General features: G+C 41.3%; 1 protein-coding gene across 1 annotated transcript; it reads right to left on the bottom strand.

The window, feature by feature from the left end:
• Positions 1–1,666: 1,666 nt before the first annotated feature.
• ALDOB (aldolase, fructose-bisphosphate B) lies at positions 1,667–16,358 on the bottom strand. The gene is made up of 9 exons (XM_005581166.3): positions 16,293–16,358; positions 11,043–11,164; positions 10,021–10,232; positions 8,723–8,777; positions 7,737–7,897; positions 6,813–6,896; positions 5,751–5,925; positions 5,141–5,340; positions 1,667–2,197 (listed from the first exon to the last, which is right to left on the bottom strand). Exons 2-9 carry the CDS (start codon positions 11,152–11,154, stop codon positions 2,102–2,104), a joined length of 1,095 nt encoding a protein of 364 aa, XP_005581223.1. The 5' UTR covers positions 11,155–11,164; positions 16,293–16,358; the 3' UTR covers positions 1,667–2,101.
• Between the last annotated feature and the right edge of the window lie 8,463 nt (positions 16,359–24,821).

Below are 24,821 nucleotides of genomic sequence, written 5' to 3'. Positions count from 1 at the left end.
GTAGGACATGAAATGCTTGATGATTGACTGAAATGTACAAGGAGAAACGTACAAGACCTACGCCACGGGTGGCAGAGATATTGAACACAGCCTGTCGCCTTGCCCTGTAAGATCTCTGGCTGTGTGTCCATTTTATGAGCAAGAGACCTGAATTTAGAAGACCTGAATTTTAATCTCTCTGCTCTACCATAAATGTTTGACCCTCAGCAAGTAATTTTACTTCTCTGGGCTTTGTTTTATCATCTGTAAAATGAAAACCGTGGGCTTAATAGATCTCTAATACAGGCTTGAGTTGCTTGTATGAATATAGTTGTTTTTAGAAAAGTAATGACAAGTACATGGAAATAAAATTCAAATACTGTAGAGGGAAGGTAATAAGGAAAAGTCATCTCTCCTGTGCCCCCACTCCCAGGTCTCTCTCCTTAAGAGTAAGCCCCTTTGGCTAATTCTGTCTTATTCCTCTAAATAATATGTTAAGCCTCTGTTACTTCATTTGTTAATCTATACAATACCATTTGTCTTTGTATTATTCAAGGTAAGAAATTTAGCATACTATCATATTTTAATTTTATTTTATTTTATTTTATTTTTTTTTTGAGACGGAGTCTCGCTCTGTCACCCAGGCTGGAGTGCAGTGGCCGGATCTCAGCTCACTGCAAGCTCCGCCTCCCGGGTTCACGCCATTCTCCTGCCTCAGCCTCCCGAGTAGCTGGGACTACAGGCGCCTGCCACCTCGCCCGGCTAAGTTTTTGTATTTTTAGTAGAGACGGGGTTTCACTGTGTTAGCCAGGATGGTCTCGATCTCCTGACCTCGTGATCCGCCCGTCTCGGCCTCCCAAAGTGCTGGGATTACAGGCTTGAGCCACCTCGCCCGGCCATATTTTAATTTTAGATATACATTTTAATGATTTATATCCTTTTCCTTTATTACTTAAATAGAATTAAAGCACTATTTCTTAACCCATCAGTTTTAAGTAGTATTCCTGACTCTCTTTGCTTTCCTCCACTTCTTCTCCCCCTTATATTTCCCAGCTTCTGTCAGTTAAATCATTACTTTTACACTGTCCAAAGTCATAATATTTAAATTCTCTTTTATAACTCTGATTGTCTTAAGTGCTTTAACTGTAGGTTAATTCTGAAAATTGAAAGTCAATACAGTATCATTATGTGAATATTATTTACTGCAAAACTACAAAATGTACCTGGACATGCAGATGACAAGGTAGTCCTGTTTCACCAAATCTGGGCCACTTGAAGAGGAATGCTCCAAGCATTGAAGTCACATGAATTATCTTATTACACTCCACAAGTTGCTCAAAATCATTCTACATTTTTAGCTGTCTTCGTATGGTGAATGGCTTTAAATTTTCAAATACCCTCAAACTTGAAATTTAGATTGGTAGTTCTCAAACTTGACTGTACATTGGAATCAGAGGGAACTTTAAGAAATCTAATAGAGGATCCTAGGTCTAGAGTTTCTGATTTAATTGAGCTGGGGTGTGGCCTGAGCATCTGAGTTTTTAAAATTTTGCGACTTGATTCCAATGAATAGCCAGAGTTGAAGACCTTTACTGTTGAAACCCAGTCATGTCTAGTAGAGTCAAAAGTAATGAAATACACTGAGTCTTTGGACAACAAGAGCAGAAAAGTGAAACCCGATAGCAGCTGAAGGTTTATAGAATATTTATTTCTTTTTTGGTTGCAGCTATCTGCTTCCCAACCTACCACTGCTAAGACTGTTTCATAAGATGAACTTCTCTACACTCAGCTAATGAGGTGTTTCAATCAGCAGTTGTTCTTTGGATGAGAAGCCGATACTGTTTTAAAGCCTATTATTTTCTTGGGTGGGTATTCTGGAGCATGGGGAGCTGAAAGTGTTGCAAGGAAACTGCTGTGTGAAATTTGATTAGATCCTTGGTATTCATTTTTATGTTTCAATAACTGATTTGTTTTTTCTCCCCATTGTACTTAAGATTTAATATCTGTTGTATTTCCAGCAGTTCAAATCTAATTGTGTCGAATTTCCAGGATTGGAGGAAAAGTTGCTCCCATTCAACCCTCCTACTAGAAGTGCTGGAGCTAGGCTGGCGAGCACTGGACCCTAGTAGGTGTAGCAGGCTGTGAAGAGCGACTGGGTGGAAGCAGCCCCGGAAGAGCCTGTGTGAATGTACTGTCCTTTGGCCGCCTGGCAGTTAGCCTAGAAGACAAATATGAGAAAGGAGACGAGTTAGAGTAAATGTGACCCCCACCTTGACCCTGTCTACTTCTCATGGGAAACCAGCCAAACCTTCACTCAGATTTTCTTCTTTTTAACAGCGATGTTGCTGAATATTGCTGCTGACACCATCCCCTTCTATCAAGTGTCTGCCCTTTTTATCCCAGTTTTCTGAACATTTCTTTAGTAAGGTTGAGGTTTGTGTCAGTTACTGGGGAAATCTCTGTTCAGTACCAACAATATTGCAGCAACAGTACTGGAAACTGAAGTTGAGACATTTCTCACTAGTATAGTACACTATACCAAGAGAAAAACATGTTTATTTTTAAAATATTTCCATTTTTGACCTATATTGGTCTAGAAGAATATGTAATTTGTATTTAGTTGTTATCATAGTATCATTTGCTTTCCTGTATACATTCCAGTTAAAGATAAATTCAGAATTCTGAAACTTATGATAATATTTGAATGTCACTCAGTGGTACCACTTCTTCCAGTCAGTGTTGCTATTGTCTGTTGTCTCCAGGACTTATTTCTACATTTTACATCAATGGTTCTCCAAGTGTGTTTCATGGTCTACCAGCATCCCTTAGGAACATGTTAGAAATAGAAATTCCCCGGCCTTACCCCAGACCTACTGAATTAGAAACTCAGTGGGTGAGACCCATAACCTGCATTTTTAACAAGCGCTTCAAGTGAGGGTCGGGGAAATGAAAAGAGGTTGCTAATGGGTAAAAAAATACAGTTAGAGAGAAGGAATAAGTTCTAGTGTTCGATAGAACAGTAAGGTGATTATAGTAAACGATGATTTATTACATATTTTAAAATAGCTAGAAGAGAAGATTTGGAATGTTCCCAACTCAAATAAATAATAAATATTTGGAGTGAATACCCTAATTATCCTGATTTGATCATTAAACATTTTATGCATATATAAAAAATCACAGATGCCCCATAAATGTATACAATTATTATGTGTAAATATAAAAGATTACAACAAAACCAAGTCCTTCAAGTGATTCAGATCCACACTGGAGCTTGGGAAGCACCATCCTTGATGATAAACTCAGCTTCCCTTCTTCTGTGTGGATGTCCCTATGACCTGCGCTTTCACAATCCCTCCATCATGTGAGCTAGGTCTCCTCAATCCATCAGCCATGCAGCAGCACCGCTGCACTCTGCTTTCCACAGTCAAGGTAAAACACTACTTTGAAAATCTCATACCTCTCTTATGCCTGTGAGATGATTATTTAGCTTCCCTGGGGCCTTCCTTCCCTTTAGGGCCTCATCACCACACTTCTGACTACTCTTGGTTCCTTGCCTGGCTTCCTCTATGGTCAGCAAGCTAACAGAGGCTATTGGTAAAGTTTGTCACTATTCTATCTTCCTATTAAACTTTCACTCTTCTACCCTGCTATTTTGCATTCAGGTTTATCTGAATCTTCCTGCATGCTTTAGACAGCTGTTAGGAAAATTCCAGAATGAAGCTACCACACATTCACTCTTATTTCAGCTGCACCTTACCTGATGCTTGACCATGTCTGGCCATAATGTGTGATCAATTTCCTAACAAGTTCCTTTAACTGCTTTTCTACCCTTTCTGACTGTCAGTATTGAAATTTCCATTTCTTCATCATTCTCAGCAGATACCCTCAACTGTAATCAGTCATCAACTGCTACATCTCTTGACTTATATAGAGCTGATTCCAACCATATTCTCTTTTCTGCCTCTTCCCTCCTTTTTGTCTTACACCAGCTGTGCCACCTATGCTTAATATTGAGTCTCATGCAGTCCTGCTCCTCTGAGTTCGTCTCCACTCAATTATCCCCACTCTCCTCATCTTTACTGTCTCCTCTGGCTCCTCTTTCTTTACATTTAAGCATGCAAAGCTCTCTCCTATTTGGCTAAACTCCAAGCTTCCTGGAGGACATGGCTATGTCTGATTTGTTCCCCCCAGTTCTCGGCTCATAAAGGGTATTTTTTAAATTTTGGTTATTATTTGAATAAAAACTTCGTTGGTCCCCATTTCTCCTGGCAACCTTTCTGGGTCTTTTTCTGAAAAGCTTCTTGAATGGGCACCTTCCCTTTCCTCTTTATTGAAGCTGTTTCAGTGAGGGTCACTGATATGCTCCTAAATGCCTATCTCAGTGTCTTTTCTTGACCTTTGTTTTGAATCTCTCTATAGCATGTTATTATTAGCCCTTTGAAATTCTTTACTTGGCTGGGTGCGGTGGCTCACGTCTGTAATCTCAGCACTTTGGGAGGTTGAGGTGGGCAGATCACCTGAGGTCAGGAGTTTGAGACCAGCATGGCCGACATGGTGAAACCCCGTCTCTACTAAAAAATACAGAAATTAGCCAGATATGGTGGTGCCTGCCTGTAGTCCCAGCTGCTCAGGAGGCTGAGGCAGAAGAATGGCTTGAATCTACGAGGTGGAGGTTGCAGCGAGCTGAGATTGTGCCACTGTACTCCAGCCTGGGTGACAGAGTAACACTCCATCTCAAAACAAACAAACAAACACGAAAGAAAGAAAAATAAATTCTTCACTTTTTGTTCCCAGAATGCTTGGTTCACCCTACGATATAATTGCTGCTTTTCTTGGTTGCTTCTCTTCTTCATCTTCCCAAAGTAAAAAGTATCCTAGATTCAGTTCTTGATCCTCTTATCTCCTTCTCTCTGAAGTGTTTCTGTTGAAATTGTCCTTCAGTCTCCTCTCATCAACTATACTACCAGTGTGGATAATTCAAAACTCTCTCTAGCCTCAATCCTCATACTGACCTCTACTGCCACATTTTCAAATGCCTAATAGACACTAATAGAAGTAGATACCTTCTTGGCCTGAAGAAAACAATGCTTCTCCATGTCAGAAAGTCAAGCCCCAAATGTGAACACCATCAAGTAGATAAGAGGTAGCAGCATCTTACCACGGCCCGCTTCATAAAAGCCTCCTGGGTTGCCTCCTTGTTTGCAGCTTTGCCACCCCAGGCAGCCAGTGCACTGGCCTGCAGGGCCCGTCCATAAGAGAAACTTAGTTTCCAGGGCTTTGGTAGAGGGCAAAGGTTGATAGCATTGAGGTTGAGAGTAGCATCCTCTTCACTCATGCCACCAGACAAAAAGCAGATGCCTGGTAGGAGAGAAGCCATTTCACTCTATTAGTCCCACCTTATGTACCCTGCTTGAGAAAGCAAGCAATGAACCTACCAGAAAAGCAATGTCTCAGTCTTTTCTCTGCTTAATTTGCCTGAACCGGGTCAGAGAAATCAGTTTGCTTCTGCTGAAGCTAGTTGGGCTAGAGAGAAGAGTTTGAAATACATAAGGAAGGCAGGGAAATGTTGAAGAAATACATGGATTGTGGGCATCTAGGCAGACTTGGGATGCTTGGTATTCTGAAGTGTGAGGAGAAGTGCTGGCTGCCTGTGAGATAACAGAGGTTTGTTTCATGAATAGAAGCAGATTTCTGGACAAACATGAAGCTTGTAGCTCTCCAAAGAATGAGAGCTAAGACCTTGAGTTAGAGAAGAAAGAAGGCCTTACCAGGAACAGCTGCAGGAACGGTGCGGTGGAGAGCTGTTACGGTGGCCATAGCCACTTGCTCTGGAGTATACTTCTTGGTGCAGGCGTGTCCAGCAGTCACCATGTTGGGCTTTAGCAGGGTGCCCTCCAGGTAAACATGATGGTCATTCAGGGCCTTGTAGACAGCAGCCAGGACCTGAAGGACAAGAAGTCCCACCAGGTGAAACTCAAAGCTAGAGGCAGGATGAAGGAATTCTCATTTGCTGCTTGGCAAAAGCTTCTGAGCCAGCCTCCAGGCCTCATCAGACCAATGTGTTGCAATCCATAGCCACTGAGCACAACCAAACTGGCCTGTCTTCATCACCCCTAATCTAGCTTCTCATTCACTGCATGAATGACGGGCATGGCTCTGCTTCCTAGAAGCCCTTCATTCCTTTCTTTCTATTACTCCCATGGTCAATGTCATTCCTTATTGAGACTGCATTGCTTCAGTTATTTGGGGTCATCTAAACAGGCCTCCACTGTCCATGTTTACAGAAGCTGAGTAGTCATATAAGCATACATTTTAGAGGCGCAAGTGCTTTTAGATTGCATTTCAGTGCACATAATTTTCCAAGTAGGGAAACTAAGGTCAGATGACATTATGACTCTCCTACTTTCTCACAGTGTGTGAATAGAACCACCCTCTTTCAGATATACTGTGGCTAATTTAGAAATTCGGATGGAATAAAGTACTCTCTAATTACATCTTCTCATTTGAGCCATGTGTCTTATTTTAAAATTTCTTTGTGTACATGTAATTGAATTGAAGTCAAAAGAGATAATATGACTTGCCCAAGATCCCACAAGTGGAAACGCGGATCCTCCCACGCAAGTCTTGGTACTGCAACTCCTGTGCTTTTTCTATATGGAGCATACCATGTACCAAAAAAGTGAAGGGCTGACGAGCACCTCCCTACCTTCTCAATGCTATCCATCCTAAAGACTACTTCAAATATAACAGCTGTTATATGTTAAGTAACAGCTGTTACCTAAAACTAAGATTTTTCAGCTAGAATTGGGAACTTCATATTTAAAACTTACCTTCTCAGTAACATACTGGCAGTGTTCCAGGTCATGGTCTCCATCAGGAATTACCTCTGGTTCAACAATAGGTACCAGTCCATTCTAAAAAGGAAAATCAGGGAAGCAAAAGTGAAGCTGTGCTCACTGTTATCCTTTCCTTAGGAGGAGATTCAACAGTTGCAATTGGTATAAATTGAAGCCATTATGGAGAAATACTATATAGGTGACTTAAGGGCAGTAGAATTTTTCAGAATGGGGTAAAAACTAAATACAAAACCATAATTTCTGTATCTCTTTCTAGAGACTATTCTAGGTGCCTCAGAACCTAGCTACTGCCTTTTTAGGGCATCTAAGCATAAATCATTAAGAAAGATGTCTCTAAGGTGGGTTAGTGAGGAAATTCAAGCAGTGTTTATAGTTCTAATTGGGAATCCCAGCTGTCTACAACTCTAGTAACCCCAACATAGTACTCACAGAAGAAAATCAAACTTAACTTGGACCCAGAGACATTTTAGTATGTGTTGAAAACTTTAGCATCTGGTCACCATCCTCCATGGAATTATTTGGATTGGAACTCGGTCAGAGCTGTCACTCTTCAGCTAGGAATCTAAGAGGATCATGTCTTGGATGTTACGGAGAATAGACAACCAAGTTCCCTGGCCTCAAAAGCCCGATCACTTATAAGACAGCTTTTGGAACTTTGACAGAGGGCAGCAGTTGATGACATTATCCTTTGAACTCAGCTTAGTTGGACTCCTACTGGCTTCTGGAACCAAATCTCTCCCTACCACAGTTGGCTATAGCAACCGTTGTGAAAAATGCCACTAGGATATACTGGTGACGGAAAAGGAGGTCCATGTGTAGTTACAGTATAATAGAAAAGAAAAGCTCTGAAGAAAACTCTAGCCTACTGTTTTTCAGCCCAAGGGGAAGGCAGAGCACCTGCTGACAGATGCTGGCGTAGCGAGCCAGGGCGTTGGCGTTTTCCTGGATAGCGAGGCTGGATGGACACTGGTCGGCAATCCTCAGCACAGCACGCCATTTCCCAAAGTCAACGCCATCTTTCTTGTACTGAGCACAGCGCTCTGAGAGGCCATCAAGCCCTGCAAGTCACAAAAGAGAGAAAGGCTTCTTCACACCTTTATACCAGATCCATGGGGTCTCTCATAAAGTGAAGGAGTTCTCCCTTGGCTAAGCTTTCAATCCACTGAGCTTGAGGACTGAAAACAGCCAAGCATATCAGCATTAATCACAACACTGAACCACGAGACCTAGATTTAATAAATAGTGTTTTGATATACATACTATCTACTCCATATCTAGATAGAAGAAACCAATAGTTAATATGATACTCATTTTACAAATGTGGAAACTGAGGCTCCTAATGGTTAAGCGACTTTACCAAGTTTGAGTTTGAACTGTTGAAGAGTGACAGAGCTGGGATTCAAATTCTGCTTAGATAACACAATGTTGTGAGTTAATGCTTGTCTACATGGGCAGAAGTACCTTGCAAAATTATCTAGGTAGCATGTGATAGAACCAGGATTCAAACCCAGGTGTGTCTGACCTCAAAGTGTGGGGCCTTTCCACTCTACTGCTGCTAAATATTTTTATAAAAGTAATACTTCCAGGTGCAGAGTTTAATCTTCTTTGTCCAAGGGACTGTGGTAAACACCTTATATACATTGTGTAAATTAATCCCCACAACAGTTACTCCATTTCGAGATAGGAGAACTGAGGGTCAGAATATTTCAGTGACTGGCCCAAGGTCACAGTTGTTAAATGGAGGAGCTGGTATTGAAAATCAGGTATGTGTGGCTCGAAGACCAGTGTAATAGTTGTGTTTTGTTTTCCCTTGCTTCCTTCTTTACTTGCCTTCATTTCTAGCTTACACTGGCATGATTCATCTCAGTGGGCAATATCCTTACCTTGAATGGTGGTTTCTTTGTTTGTTCCTGCAAGGGGAGCACCTCCTTGGTCTAACTGTGGATACAAATAATTAACAAATAATTAACAGGTGTCAGATGTCAGGAAAACACAAGCAGAACTCTTGGAACTAACTAATAGTTTGCATCTTTTACAGACCAAGGAGTTGAATTAGGAAAGTGTATTAGTCATTGTGGGGGACCCAGTTCAGTCCATAGCAGAAGGGAAGTTACCTGGAAGGTACAATGTGAGAGTGTCTACCCTAACATTTATTGAGCACCTGTATACACCAGGTATTGTGTTAGTACAGGAGGTAAAGAGAATTAAGGATACAACCTCTACTCTCTGCATAGCAAAAGTCAAAGTCATGAGCTCGAGAATTAGCCTAAACTGGCTCTGACCTTGCCTTGCTGTGTGGGCAAGTTATGTTACTCTTCGTATTTCAGTTTTCTCACTTCATCTCTAAATAAGGGTGATAATTGAGTCTACTACCAGAAGTTATGAGAATTAAATGAGTTCTTGGAATGGTAAACACTCTTATTCAATGGATATTAGTTTTCACTTTTGAGAAGTTTATGCACTATTGGAAAACCTAGTTATAAGATAGAATAGTAAATGCTTTAATAATTATAACAGTTACCATTAAGTGAATAATTATGCAATATAAACTTTTTCTTTTTTTTCTTTTCTTTTTCTTTTTTTTTTTTTTTTTTTTTTGAGACAGGGTCTCACTCTGCCATCCAGACTGGATTGCAGTGGTATGACCACAGCTCACTCCAACCTCAACCTCCAGCGCTCAGGTGATCAATGTTTCCACCTCAGCCTCCTGAGTAGCTGGGACTACAGGCATGCACCAATACACCTGGCTACTATTTTTTATTTTTAGTAGAGACAAGGTCTCGCTGTGTTGCTCAGTCTGGTCTCAAACTCATGAGCTCAAGCGACCCTCTTGCCTTTGGCTTCCAAAGTACTGGGATTACAGCCGTAAGCAACCATGTCCAGCCTAGAAACTTTTAGTCATTTCATCCCTGTAAGAACATCATGAGGTAGCTTCCCATTTTAAGAAATGAGATTGAGATGCAAAGAGATTAAGAATATGTAGAAAACTTGAGTGAAAGAAGAGGGCACTGGAGGAAAAATCTAGAAGAAGATCTGGTTCTCTGTGGGAAGATGATGATGGAAAAAGGTGAGAAGAGAAATTAGATGAGGAGAATGTTCAGAGTGTTGGCCCCACTCTTGCCAGTGTACTGGGAGTTTGCCTAGGACAAAGCAGACGTGAGGTGTGAATGGAGGTGTTCACCTTGATTCCCACCACGATCCCCTTTTCCTTGAGGATGTTTCTGAACAGCTTTCCCTGGCTGTCCTTCTGGTAGAGGGTCTCATGGAAAAGGATCACACCCCCGATGCTCTGGTTGATGGAACTGTCCACAGAGAAGAGGATTTCTCGGAACTGCCGGCGGTTCTCTTCGGTGTTTTCCACCTTGATCCTCTGCAGGCGGTTCCCCATGGTACCTATGGTGGGAGGGCCGAGGGCAGCATAAGGAGCAAGCCAGGGCTTTCCTGTCAGCCTTCTCCACATCATCTCAGAGACCCTCACCACGGTGGAAAGCAAGACTCCCTTTCTTTTTTCAGATAGTCAAAGTTCTTGCCTCAATTTTTTGTGTTCCAGGGAGAAGACCCTGGTTGCTATCAGGTTGCTGGTTAGGGAGTGTGTGGGCTGGGCGTATAGAGGTCAGGGTGGAAGCCACCATCAGGTCCAGGTGGATATGTAAGGCCCTCAGGCCTCTTTAGCCTCCCTGTTCCAGTCCTCAGTCTCTCTGGATGTACATACAGAAGGAGGGATGGGGCACGCTCTTGATTCTCAGGGTTCTGTCGTTTTATGGCAGATTGTGCCACTCTGCCACAGCTTTCCCTTGTGTCATCCTGAGTTTCTCCCATCCATAAGCCCTGTCCTATTCCAGATGCAGATACTTTCCTGCCCTTCCTGACTGGACTGACTTTAAACTGACTTCTCACTAGCAGCAGATGCCTGTGTATCTGACTTTGCACTAGTTACTAAGTTTCTGGCCTTACTACAAGGCTGGATTCAAATGACCCCTGGCAAAGGTCCTTAAAATGAAGGGCTTCAGCCTCTTTCCTTGGCTTTCAGGAATGTGCCTACTACTTACAGGATGCAAAAGTTCTATGCTTTCTGAGTCTTCTGCTCCCACTCCTGTGTACATAAACCTTTACTTCCATAAAGAATATGATTATCAAGCTGTTTTTGCTAAGTGTAGAAAAAATAATATGTTGTTATATGATGGGACTCCTTTTTACACTCACCTACAGATTCATCTGCAGCCAGGATCCCCTTTCCATTGGCAACAATGCTATGGGCAATTTCTGAGAGCTCCTTCTTCTGCTCCTGGGTGAGGGCTGGAAATCGGTGGGCCATCGCGACAGGTCTGGAAAAGAGTGTAGGAGAGTTGTGCACAGAACCATGGGTGGCTCGGATGGATGCATGATCAAGACAGTTGGGGGTGCAGACATGCTATGCAGACTGCTGTGACACCTCTGGCCCATTTCCACAGCTGGATAAACAAATGAGGTGTGTTTTTCCCCCGTCACTTATTAGTTGCAATTAGCCACAATGAATGAAGGTGGGATGCTGAATGTTCATGGTGATCCTAGACAGAATGCTTTCCAGGAGACCTTTGGAATCACTAATTCAAACACTGAACGAACTAATTAGTGACCCACTAAAATACGACTAATAGAGGGAACTGCAGTAATGGACTGTCTCTCTGTTCTGTGGACTCCTGGTGCCACTGTATTTCCATAATGGCTTGAGGCTAGGACAATGACACTCTTGGCCTCTGCAGTTATCCTCCACTTTGCTCTGTTAGTCTGTAGTTCCAACAGATTATTCTCCAGGCAACAAGCTTGAAAGGATAAATCTATACATAGTCTTGAAGCTAAGTTCCCTTTGGCCTCGGACTACAGAGAGTTGGGTGCAAGTTTCTTTTTCCTTATATTCAACCATCTATGAAACCCCTTGGGGCAGACCAGAGAGGATGTTTCCTAAGTGCCTCTGGGCTCAGGTTTCTCACTGCCTATGAGGATGCTAAAGTTGTATGGCAGTCCCTGCTCCGGCTTCACTGCTTTAGCAAGGGGAGACTCTGGCTTGAAGACCCCCTAACCAAGCAGCCTCCATACTGGTGGTGCTCTGAAGGGGATTGTTGCCCCTGTTTGGCTGCCACTTTGGGTTAATCTTGAAAATGCAAACTCAAAGAGCCCTCACTTTGGGTGTTACAAAGAGTGCTTTTTGCATAGGTTGGGCTACCAAAGGAAAAGTGGTAGTGAAGATTATCTTGGGTACCTTCCTATCCAATCCCCGGGTCTCCTCCTTTCTCTCATCTTCTCTCCCTCCAATACACTCAGCACGGGGTGGATGCTCCATGTCTACATATTACTTCCTGGAAGCCCAGGGACACCTCAGGTCTCATTTGATCCACTGGCAATGAGGTAATTATAGCAGGTATTATCTTCATTAATTAATGAGCAAACTAAGACTTAGAGAAGCTAACTGACTTGTTCAAGGTCCCAGCTAGGATGAAGCAGAGTCCCTATCCAGTCCTATCCTCATGACAAATATATTTCTCTACACTTTCTACATCCCTTTGGGGTAGGCTGTCAGTACTCTGTCCCTTGATATAAAGAGTCAGTGGCCATTGAGCTAATTCATGAGAAGGTATAACTGATGACCTCATTGTTGCCTCTCCATTTCAACAGAGGTTCTTTTTTTTTTTTTTTTTTTTTGAGACGGAGTCTTGCTCTGTCACCCAGGCTGGAGTGCAGTGGCTGGATCTCAGCTCACTGCAAGCTCTGCCTCGCAGGTTTATGCCATTCTCCTGCCTCAGCCTCCCGAGTAGCTGGGACTACAGGTGCCTGCCACCTCGTCCAGCTAGTTTTTTGTATTTTTTAGTAGATATGGGGTTTCACCGAGTTAGCCAGGATGGTCTCGATCTCCTGACCTCGTGATCCACCCATCTCGGCCTCCCAAAGTGCTGGGATTACAGGCTTGAGCCACCGCGCCCGGCCTCAACAGAGGTTCTTTTCTTAACCCAAAAGAATGAAACTGCAGTGCTGTTACTGGGGTAATAGGACAAGCTAGTGGGCAAGAATTTCTAGAGAAGGTGACCTTCCAAGGCCCATTACGTTCCAGCCGCCAGCAGAGCATCTTTGCCCTGTTTATATATTAGTCTCTAATATTGGAGTAAAAGATTTTTAGCTTTGGACCTGGCCTCCAGATCATCATGCTGAAAAAAGCCAACTTGGGGGTGATCTTCAGAGCAAGGTGCAAACTTTCACTCTCAGTTTAGGCATTTGCACAAAGGAGTTGACAATTACCAAAAAGGAAAGATGTTTTCTTAATGAAACAAAAGGAAAAATCAGCCCAATAATAATAATAACAAGTGATCATGTATTGTCAAGCACTCTGCTAATGTCTTTACACGCACTATATAATTTTTCTTCAAAATAATCCCAGAAGGTGGTTGGGCTCTTTTTCCCTCCCATTTAATAGATTAGGAAAGAATATACGAGAGTGTAAATTACTTGTCCAAGGACAAATAGCTAATAAGGCATCAAGTTGAGATAAGTGGCGGCACTCCTTTCCATTCAAGGGAAAGAGTGAGTTTGATGGAAAAAAAAATGGCCTTTGGATGATTCCTAACATCCTTGATGACGCCCCAGAGTACCTTAGGCTGTGGGTGATTACACCGTGGACATTACTTATTCATAAACATCTGACACATTCATGTAGAGGCTTGCTGCTAGTAGATCAGACAGACCTAGGTTTAAGAACCATCTCTGCCTAATCTAACTGGAACCTCGGGCAAGTCAGGCAGCTTCCTGAGTCTCAGTTCACTATGGATTAAATGGTGATAATCACTGTTCTGGTTGTCTCTTTGCCAGGTAATGAAAATACAAGCTGTGAACACCTTGCTCACTGTAGTTGCTCAAAATATGTTTGTTAAATTGCATGATACACATGACAAAGCTTTACAAAGCACTATAAAATGCAATGTATTACTAATTCTCTTTTTTTAATAAAAAAAAAAATCACCTAAGGGGCCTCTATGTTTCTATTTACTACCTATTTCCAAACTATTTTCTTCAATCTGGATGTGCTGACTCAACCAGAATAACAGTGAAAAGGTCAATTCAAACTAATACTGTTTACAGGGAGTTAAACTTCCACAGCGGGATTAAAGGTCTGTACCACGTTAGCACAAATGTCGCCTCTCTGTTAATCATAAAACAGGGTCACAGGCCAATGTTCACCACAGGGAGACAGGAGGCCAGCCTGGGATGGGCAATGACACGGAACAATTTCAGTATTCCTAAGCCTCTGCTCTCTGAGGTCTCAAGCCAACGTTTTTCAGTGTGATGGAAAGTTGTTCACATTATATTATTAAACGAAAAACAAGTTTCAGAGAAGCATGCAATATATACTATCCTCCTATTTTTTAATTAAAAAATGATATATACCCATACTGTGTGTATGTGTATGGAAAGAAAGAGTGACAACTCTGGAGTTACCTCTGAAGAATGCGGTTGGGTGGAGAGATTCTCACATTTCTTTTCTTTTTCTTTCTTTCTTTTTTGTTTTCTGAGACAGGATCTTGCTCTGTTGCCTAGCCTGGAGTGCATTGGCACGATCGTGACTCACTGAAGCCTCATCCTCCTGGGCTCAAGAGATCTTCCCACCTCAGACACCAAGCAGCTGAAAACTACAGGCACCTGCCACCATGCCCAGCTATTTTTTTCATTTTTTATTTTTGGTATAAACAAAGTCTTGCTATGTTTCCCAGGGTTTTCTTGAACTCCTGAGTTCATGTGATCCTCCCACCTTGGCCTCCCAAAGTGCTGGGATTACAGGCGTGAGCCACTGCACCCAGCCACATTTCATTTTATACATTTTTTTATCACACACTTTATTACATATGTGTAACAGGTAAAATGTATATAAATCTGGAGGAAAGTTGTACTAACAACAGAAGGAAACCACAGAAAAACAGAGCTACAAATGACCTCAGAGATATTTGTGTAAACCCTATCACTTTAGAGATGAGGAAACTGAAGCCAGAGAGACTGTCTGATGTGCCTTCTAAGTTGTGATGTTCTAGGATTGCAAGTTACATCCTACTGGCTTATGACTTGGAATTCTATTTCTAATCCTTCAGCAAAATAGCAGATAGAATCCTATAGTATGGTTCCTTCTACCTTCCTTGAAGACGTTCTGTGAAAACATAATTATTCGTAACATGGATATTTAATTCCTGGAGAAATAGAAGGCAGCAGAAAGTTCATTTGCTTCTCTGTGTACAAGACAAATGGATTTTTAAGGCAAATGTGAGGAGGCTTATTTATTGAAAGCCTGTGATTTCTAGGCATTGCATGCAGCACTTTTGTACATGATGCATAAAGATGCCCATAGCTTCATTATCCAGTCCAATGTCCCAGTGACAAGGACAGTCGGATGATCTAGGGCAGCCCTAGGACAGCCTGATTTCCAGTGCCCTTCAACACATGTGGAGCAGCCCAGAACAAGTCCTGAATGGTGCTCTTTCCTCTAAACTTGGACTGAAGACAAAGGACTTCTTAGATATTAACCTTTTCCCATTCCCTGCCCCAGTATCTTTGGCTCTAACATGGGCCTGGGTGCTACCCAGATGTGCCTTAGCTAAAGTGATGAATAGCAGGACAGCAGAGTTCAAGCTCTGGTGCATCCAAAATGAGCCCTAGGTAACTGTTGAAAGAGAACTTATTTTTTAAAAAGGCAACGTATTCTCACAAATGCCTATTTTTCAGAGAGTAGAGCAGATGTATCAAAAAACACAACTTTTTGATTCCTACTATCTTAAGCTGTAGGGTCTTCACAATCTCTGGGGCCAGCGCAAAATGTTCTGGAAAGTTTCAAACATGAAGGGTTTGGAAATTCATAATCAAATGACGACTATGCTCTGTGAAGTTTCCAACCCTGTTGCATTTCCTCATTTGAGCAGTGGGTGAAGGCAAAGGGTAAAACACTCCAAGAGTTTGTTTCTGTGACAAAGAAACTTCAGTGTCAGTACCAGTAGGTGGGGGAAGAGAATGTAGAAAATGACATAAGGCAGTTGAGATGTAAATAAATCACTAAAATAAGTAGTTGTTATGAAAAGAGAGTTGAGAGTTGAAATGAACAGGAATCTCAAAAACTGATTAGAACCTAACGATAGAAGTGTTCAAGTTGTTTTTCCTAGATCAGAGACTCACAAGGGCCTTATTCAGGTAACATACGTAACTGGCAATCAATCTTGGGCATTTTGCCACCTCTCAAAAAGCCAGGAAAGGTGTGAATGAGCGTTTATGCTTAGAGAGAGGAAAACAAGCATTTCCCTCCAAGCAGAGCCATTACGTTTTCAGCCACCATCAAGTTTTTCCCGAAAACAAAGGCAAACCAATCTTCCCTTCTATAAGCTTAATGCTATTATTAACCCCTTATTCACTGGTGCAGTCCAAGTATACAATGGAAGCTTTTTTACTTACAGTTTGGGAGAGAAGAGTCCTCCTAGGTATCAAAAGCTGTGAGTGAGGCAGCAACTGCCAAATAAGACAGATCTTTGGTAACACACAATTTTTATAGACTTCTCATTAAAGTTGTTTTTTTTTTCCCCAACGTTTACCCTCCCCTTTCTACCTTGACCTAGTAGGGAGGTGTTTATTCAACACCTCCGATTGGCTCATAAACAACCAATCCTTGAAATCATGCCCATACACTCCTTATACTCACAGAATGTTAAAGCTGCAAGGAATGTCTTTAGACCATGGAGTTCCTAATATAGACTCTCCATTTCACAGATGAGGAAACTGAGGCAAGGAAGATTAGGAGATTCCCCTAAGTCATGCAGCTAGTCAATGACGGAGCTCTAGGGGCCATTAAATGATAGTAGGAAGGCTGTTAGTGTAGCTGTAACACTTAGAGAACACATGAACTTGGTGAAAGTTTTTGGTTTTGTTTTTTACTTGTCTGAGCCTTTATTTTCTTTTCTGTAAAGTGGGATCTCGATTTCATAGTACCATTAAGTAAGTTTGTATAGTGTCTGTGTGCAGTAGGCATTCAAGAATCATTATTTTCAAATTAGGCAATCAATGCTATATGTGTGTGTGTGTGTGTGTGTGTGTGTGTGTGTGTGTGTATATATATTTGTTTGTTTGTTTGTTTTCGAGATGGAATCTTGCTCTGTTGCCCAGGCTGGAGTGCAGTGACAGGATCTTAGCTCATTGCAAGCTCCGCCTCTCGGGTTCACGCCATTCTCCTGCCTCAGCCTCCTGAGTAGCTGGGACTACAGGCGCCTGCCACCCCGCCCAGCTAATTTTTTGTATTTTTAGTAGAGACTGGGTTTTACTATGTTAGCCAGGATGGTCTCGATCTCCTGACCTCTTGATCCACCTGCCTCAGCGTCCCAAAGTGCTGGGATTACAGGCGTGAGCCACTGTGCCCAGACAATCAATGCTATATTTTTATTATTTATCTTCAATATATCATTAGTAGCCAATTTCAACAATTTATTATATAATTTATAGTTAAATTTAAATAATCTTTCAATAAAAGAAATGGATTCTGAATCCTTGAATTTCCCATGTGTTAATTTTGTCCAGATGGGAAATAAAATATTCTGTTTTTAAAAATCATTGTCTCTCCCATCTTCTCCAGTCCTCCAAAACCTAGATGGGCTCTCTGATGTATTTGATGCCAGAAATCATTGTCTTTTATTCCCATTCTCTTGCAATCTTTGTACTTTTATCTTCAAATTTGGTAAAAACTAGAATTAAACTCAAAGAGATTGAACTAAGCTATCAGCACCCCTAAATATGGTACTGTCTGGATATGGGTTGATTCTGGAGGGTTTTTTCCTAAGTATGAAATCCAAATTTAATTCCAGAGAAGAGTAAAAATATTATATGCTTCCAGAGGCAAATGAAGAATGAGGCAAGTAAATGAGGGAAATCTAAAAGTGATGGAATGACCATAAGTACAGAAAAGGATAAATTCTCATGAACATGTTCTTTTGGAATAATTCATAGAATGGAAAACAAAACCAAGATGCTTGATGTTGCAGAGTGTAACACTAGAATTTTTGGATGAAAAGGTGAAATGTCAACAAAATGAAGGAAAAAATAAACAGAACTAGGTGATCTAAAAAAGTTTAGATTTAGTCAGCTTCTGAGAGTGGTAAGTATTCATCATTGAATGTGAATATTGAAGGAAACTGAAGTATTTGAAACACAATATTGAGGCTCATTTGGCTAGGGAAGTTTTGACCAAGGCCTCTCCTGAGGATAGTAGAAGGACAGACCAGGGAAAGGTCCTATCAGCTCCCTTGACTCCACTTACTATCTGATGGTATGTTTCCTGGTTTCCCCAACTTCAACTGGGCTCATTCAAGCTCCTGGTACCTGATTCATCAGACCCATGTGACCAGCTTTGGGGCTATGTGAGGTTTCATCCTCTATGATTTTTGGTAAAGGAGGATGGAGGAACAAGAGGTGGATGGTGATGAAAGAATAGAGAGTAGGTGTAATGAAAGTTCTTGGGAGTCAGGGCGGGGGGGATCAGTACCATAGCTAAAACATTCTACCTGCTGAGAGATGCTACTAGTACTAATTACTCTTGTTATACAACAATAATAGCTATCCTTTTTTTGAGAGTCTATGATGTACCTGGTTGTTTTCATAAATTATCTCCAATATCAGTGCCTCTCTGAAGAAAGGCTTATTACCCCCATTTTATGCATAATGAAACTCTCGTTCAGAGAGGGCAAGTAACTTGTCCAGAGTCACAGTACAGGTAGATGGAGAGTCTGTCTCATTCCAAGACAGTGATCTAAAGCAGAGCTGCTTACATTTTGGTAACTACAGACTCATAAATTAGCTCTTTCCCTATTGCCTTCTCAGCAGTTTATAACCTTGGACATTAAACCTTCATTAATCAGGGAGGAATGACTTGCGTCGGCAGACGTAGGTGTCCTTGGTGAGCTGGGCATGGCTCCACGTGAACAACAGCCTGGCTAGGAACGTCAGAACAGCATGAGTCCTCCTGCCCCGAGTGCTGCCACTTGCTGCTGTTTCTGTAGCATCAGCGTTTGCCCACCTCTGGGGCTTGATGTGCAACCGAAAGTCAAAGTTCAGGAAAACAAAGCTAAGCGTTTACTGGACCTTAGAGAAACAGCAACTCTTGACCAACACACACTGCTTGCAGGGCTTTTGTTTTTATTTTTACTTTTTTTTTTTTTAAGTCTCCTAACACAATAAAATGTTCTAAATTGAGTATTATATGTGGAAACAGCATTGGACTTGGAGGCTGTGAAACACTGGGAAATCCTTCAACCTTGGTCCACAGTTTCCCCATCTGTAAAATGAACTAGGAATGCCTCCATCAGAAATGTATTATGAAGCATGAATGAAATAATATATGAGGGGCGTTTTGTTCAGAATAGGTTTTCATTAAATAGCTAGATCTGAACGCATAACTCTGGTTTAGAGGCCTTTGATTGTAAGATCTTTTAATAGGCAAAATGACAACAATACTATTCATGATCGTTACAGTCAATACTTCTAACAATGGCGTTGCTTATTCTCTACTCCCTTCCCAACTCTAGATATTTCTTCTGGTTTGAGTGTGATATATATAAAAGCCAATCCACAGACCATGTGATAAATGTGTTATTCATGCACAGCATGAGGTCTGAGTCATAAGCAAACTTGTACATACAAATAAATCTCACATATTATAGAGTTGCATTTACTGCAGAATTAGCAATATTATAGAGAAATAACTTTCATAAAAAGAGACCACATTACACAATGCAACTGGAAGAATCACGATTGGCATTTTAAAACGTATTTTCCAAACTGTGGTACAGATATTTCCTTATCATATTGCAATCTGCTTTGGTGGTTGGAATAGTTTCAGGACCCCAAAATCAGTAGTTATTACTTTGTTCTAGAAATAGAGCTATGTTTTCTCAGCATGGTTCTTAAAAGTGTTTTGCTGTTATATGTATAAGGCATTTTGTTAGCTATGGAGACCTTTTAGAGGATATGAGGTGAGTAATACTGGCCTATTCTCAAGAAATTTGCATTCTAAAAGGAAGAGAAGATTGAAGTTGAGAATCAAACCAAATCAAATCAAACCAAATACAAAAATGTATATAAAAACACCCAGAGATTGTTGTGATTGTTGTTGCTGTTGTTATTGCAGCATTCATGGATGACTGTGTGAAGTAACATGAAAGAAAAGTCCTGCGAAAAACCCAAATATTTGAGAGTTTTTACAAGGCCAAGTCAATTGATTCAATCTGTCAGACTGTAAGACCTACGGGGGTCTGGGGTAGTAATGTCTTACCAATGTTTCCTCATTATCCAGCCCCATGCCTAGAATACATTAGACATCCAATCAACTTTTGTGGAATAAATGAATCAGTAAATATATGAGTATCAATATGGGTGTATATTAGTATCAATCTCAGAAAAGTCTAGAGTAACTGGCTTATAATTCTCATCCCAGAGAACTTTGAAATAAATAATAAGTAGAGTATGAACACTTCTTTCTTCTAAAACTATACTAGGTTCTGAAAGCTCTTCTATCATTGTTCATTTGGAATTTCACAGGCATCCAGGCTGTAGTGCCTTGCAATGGTACACAAGAAACACAGCCTCCCTACTTTCAGCAAATTCTGGTACAACATACACAACACAAAATTTACCATCTTAGCCATTTTTAAGTGTTCAGATTAGTAGCATTAAGTGTATTCACATTGTGGGGCAACCAATCTTCAGAACTCTTTTCATCCTGCAAAATTAAAACTCTATACTATTAAACAACAGCTCTCCATTCATCCTCCCCACCATCCCATAGCAACCACCATTCTGCTTTCTATCTCTAACAATTTGACTATGTACCTCATGTAAATGAAATCATGTAGTTGTCTTTTTGTGTCTGGCTTATTTCACTTGGTACGATGTCCTCAAGGTTCATCCATGTTGTAGTGTGTGTTCGAATTTCCTTCATTTTTAAAGCTGAATAATATTCCCTTGTATACAGTATTTTGTTTATCCATTCATCTGTTGACGGGCACATGGGTTGCTTCTACCATTTAGCTGTTGTGAATAATGCTGCTATGAACATGGGTATATAAATATCTTTATTTAGACTCTGCTTTCAATTATTTCATGGTTTTATTGAGGTAGAATTCACATAGTATACAATTCACCCATTTAAAATGTACAATCCAATAATTTTTTAGTCTATTCATAGAATCAGAGTATTAGATGTCAGTTTGTGAGAGGTGTGGTAGGTTTTTCAAGATGCTCCAAATCTGATGGTACAAATAGTTTTAAAGCACCAGCATGAAGTCCAGGAGCAACAGGCAACAGTTGTCCAGGAGCAACTGCAGCAGATTTGAGAATAAAAGAGTCATGGGTCCCATTTCATTTCCTTGTGGTAATTTTTTTAGATGCTTTTCATCACTAAGAAATTTGAACTCTGTGTATTCTAGGAACACTAGAGTGCCTTGTATATTCAAGTATCCAGGGTAAGTAAATTCAAGAGTATCCAAATTCTGGGGCTTAAAAATACCCCTTTGAGAATAAAAAGTAAAGCTAATGCTTGAAGTATGTTGAAGAACTGGAGTATTTCCTTGTCTGAGGAAATTTGGATATGCAGTTTGGATGTTGCAGAGGCAGAATGAACAGGAAATAATTTCACACTCAGTGACGAGGATTTAGCTGACAGGAAAGAGTTACACAGTGGTCTGAAGTGTCCACCAACCCCCCATTTCCCCATATGTCTTTGAATTGGGTTGTTAACTGCCTTGTCAGTGTTTTCTCTTTGCCTTTTGCTCAATCATCTCAAAGTTCAGTTTTTCCCTATCTAATCAGGTTTTCAATTACCTAGGTCATTTATGACCCCCAACACAGTATTTATTTCACTCTTCCTTATAACAACTTTTCATAAACTTTTTCATAAAATTTTCATAAAGCTTTTTGGCATTAAGGTGAGATGGCCTTGTGCTAGGGAGGAAAAACCTCTAGATAAGGAGGCATGAGGTGTCTGGGTGCTGTGTCCAGTTCTGCTGTTGACTGGCCATGGGGCTGAATAAGGTCAGCTTCTCCCAGTCTCCCTTCTCTAATGTGTAAAGTGGCCTGATAATACCACTACTGCCTAATTTTACTGTGTTGCTGTGATGGTCAAACGATATCGTCTAAATGAGTGCTCTGAAAAGTATGAAGACCTACATAAGTGTAAAACATTATAAAGCGAGCATTACACAGTTGATGCCTGTGTGTGCACATACGCATGCTGGCACACACGCACATATGCATGCATACACAAGTTTGAGAATCAGAAAACAAGGTTTTAGCCCTAGCTTTGCCTTGATGACATTGCCCACTGGAGCACATACTATTGAGCACATACTGTTAGGGAGACTTTTCTGGGCTGGAGAATGTGTCATTTAATCTTCACTACCCCAGCAGGGTAGGCATTGTTTTGGAAAGGAGGGAGATGATCTGGTAACTTCCCCAAGGTCCCACCATTAGTAAGCAACAGAGTAGGGACTGAAACACAGATCTATGACTCTTAAGCTACCCAGGGCTTTGAACTCTTATCTATACAGCAAAATGGGGGTCTTTTCTACCTATGATATTCTATAGTCTTTGCTGCCCAAATTGCGTGTTTTTGAGACATGTGGTTACCCTAGAAAAAAGAAAATAATTTTAAACAGTAATATAATAAACTTAGATTAGAAGATAAAATGTTTTCAGGCGGGGTGCTGTGGCTCACTCCTGTAATCCTAGCACTCTGGGAGGCCAAGGCGAGTGGATCAGCCTAGCCAATATAGTGAAACCCCATCTCTACTAAAAATGCAAAAATTAGCTGGGTGTGGTAGTGCACGCCTGTAGCTCCAGCTTCTCGGAAGGCTGAGGCAGGAGAATCGCTTGAACCCAGGAGGCAGAAGTTGCAGTGAGTGGAGATAGGCCACTGCACTCCAGCTTGGGTGACAGAACGAGACTGCGTCTAAAAAATAATAATAATAAAATAAATAAATAAATAAATAAGAAGAAGAAATGTTTTCTGTTGAGAAGTGCTGTTTGTATGGATTATTTCTTGACTCTTAGAAACCTTCACAATGCTGGCATGCACGGAAGAAATGGGTAGTTCTAACATCCTGCCTCTTTTTCCCCAGCTATTTGGATTTCCTGCATCCCAGTTCAGCACCCTTTAGGAATGAAGAATGCCAGCCTGACCAAATCCAGAACTACATTTTCCTGGAAAGCTGGCTAAAAGTCCCAGACTGGCAAGGGGCAAGCAGCCAGTAGCATGTGCAGGTGGCAGGCCAGTCAGTGGCCACCTCAGTGCCACCTGCTCTCACACAAAGTGAAGAATGGAGCCACTCCACTTCCCAGGTTATTAATCCAGTCACCTGTAAATTCAACTCTCTGCCCTTCAAAAGGTCCAGCTATAAACCTTCTCGGGGTGTCAATATAATTTAGTTATTAAGAATGTGGACTTTGAAGTCAGATCAAACTTGTTTCAAATTCCAGCCCAGAGTTTTCAGGCTGGGTTACTTTGGAAAAATTCTCTAACCTTTTTGAACCTCAGTTTCCTCCTCAGCAAAATAATAATAAAATGTACCCTACAACATTGCTGGAAGATTAGGTTGAATAATGAATCAAAGCATTAAGCATATGCCTAGCAAAGGTAAGTACCATATAAATAACAGGTCCTGTGATGATCACTGTCACTATGCCTTTCTCCTTTCCACATTCTCCACATCCCTCTCTCCCTCTCTGTCACTAAAGAGAAGTCCTTTCAAAAGTTTTGCTCCCACAGTATTCAATCTCATTGTCTCCTGTGTCCTTCATCTGGAATCTCTCCATCTCACTTCCACCCTCAAAAGATTTCTCCATTTATTATGTAGAAAATGAAGCTGGACCCTGAGCTCATCTCGGAGGTTGTATACCTGCATCCAAGAAGAGTACCCCTGTAGAAGACAGTGGGGAGCTATAAATAAAGACTTCATCCCCTGTTACATAAACCAAACGTGGGTATAACTTACACTCAGAAAAGATGGAGAGAAGCAGAAGCAGGTTTGAGGAAAACAGAGAAAATGGCAATATTATTTGTGGAAAGTGTAAAAAGGAATGAAGGAGGGAAGTTGAATAAAGAGATAAGGCCTTACACCCATGTTTCCTGAGTTAGAAGCAGATTGGGCAGCTGGAAGACCCAACCTGTCAGGCATGCAGACAGCTGACCTCGTTAGCACCCCTCCATCACATCATTCAAGGTGTGTGGCTGGCCTGCACCAGAGCACGCCTGTCCTCCGTGGCACAGCTGACTCTTAGGCGTGCTAGATCCCCCACTGGGGTGCCAGATGGAGGTGTAAATAAGAGGTTGGAACAAGTTATCTCTGTGGCAAGGAGCCCAGGAAAATTCATCCAATTGCTGGCACTCCAGCAGGAGGCTGCATGCCGAGTGATCATGACCAGGCAGCAGATGTCCTGGCTTCCTTGGAGGGGAGAAAAGGAGGGTATTCATGCTCTTTCAATTTATTTCCTACCCCAGTCCCAGGGCAGGCCTGCCCTTTTTGCCACTCCTTTTAATGGCTCTTTTTTGGGTCATTTGCCGAGTGAGAACAGAGACCCTCTGATCCTAGGGAGGAATGGAAAAACTGTCAGTTAAAAAAATGGGAAGAATGGAAAGGCAGTCATTTATTAAAAAATAATTACGTCTTTTTACCATATGACCCAGGAATTCCACTCCTAGGTATCTACCAAAGAGAAATAAAAACATACATCCACGTAAACACACACCCTAGTATTCATAGCAGTATCATCCAAAACAGCCCAAAAGTGGAAACAACCCAAATGCTCATCAACTGGCAAAGGGATAAACAAAATGTGATATATCCATACCATGGAGCATTATTAAGTCATAAAGAAGAATGACGCACTGATACAAGATACAACATGGATGAACCTTGAACACATTATGCTAAGTGCGAAAAGCCAGGC

Source organism: Macaca fascicularis, chromosome 15 (assembly GCF_037993035.2).
Source record: "Macaca fascicularis isolate 582-1 chromosome 15, T2T-MFA8v1.1".
Taxonomy (NCBI): domain Eukaryota; kingdom Metazoa; phylum Chordata; class Mammalia; order Primates; family Cercopithecidae; genus Macaca; species Macaca fascicularis.
This window is presented reverse-complemented; position numbering and strand designations above follow the sequence as displayed.

Excerpts from the sequence above, each read along its gene's own strand:
- ALDOB (XM_005581166.3), bottom strand. The coding sequence starts at position 11,154 with ATGGCCCACCGATTTCCAGCCCTCACCCAGGAGCAGAAGAAGGAGCTC. Across the intron at positions 10,233-11,042 it reads GGCTGCAGATGAATCTGTAG|GTACCATGGGGAACCGCCTG; the intron begins GTGAGTGTAAAA and ends CTCCCACCATAG. Across the intron at positions 2,198-5,140 it reads CTTTTATGAAGCGGGCCGTG|GCTAACTGCCAGGCGGCCAA; the intron begins GTAAGATGCTGC and ends TTTGTCTTCTAG.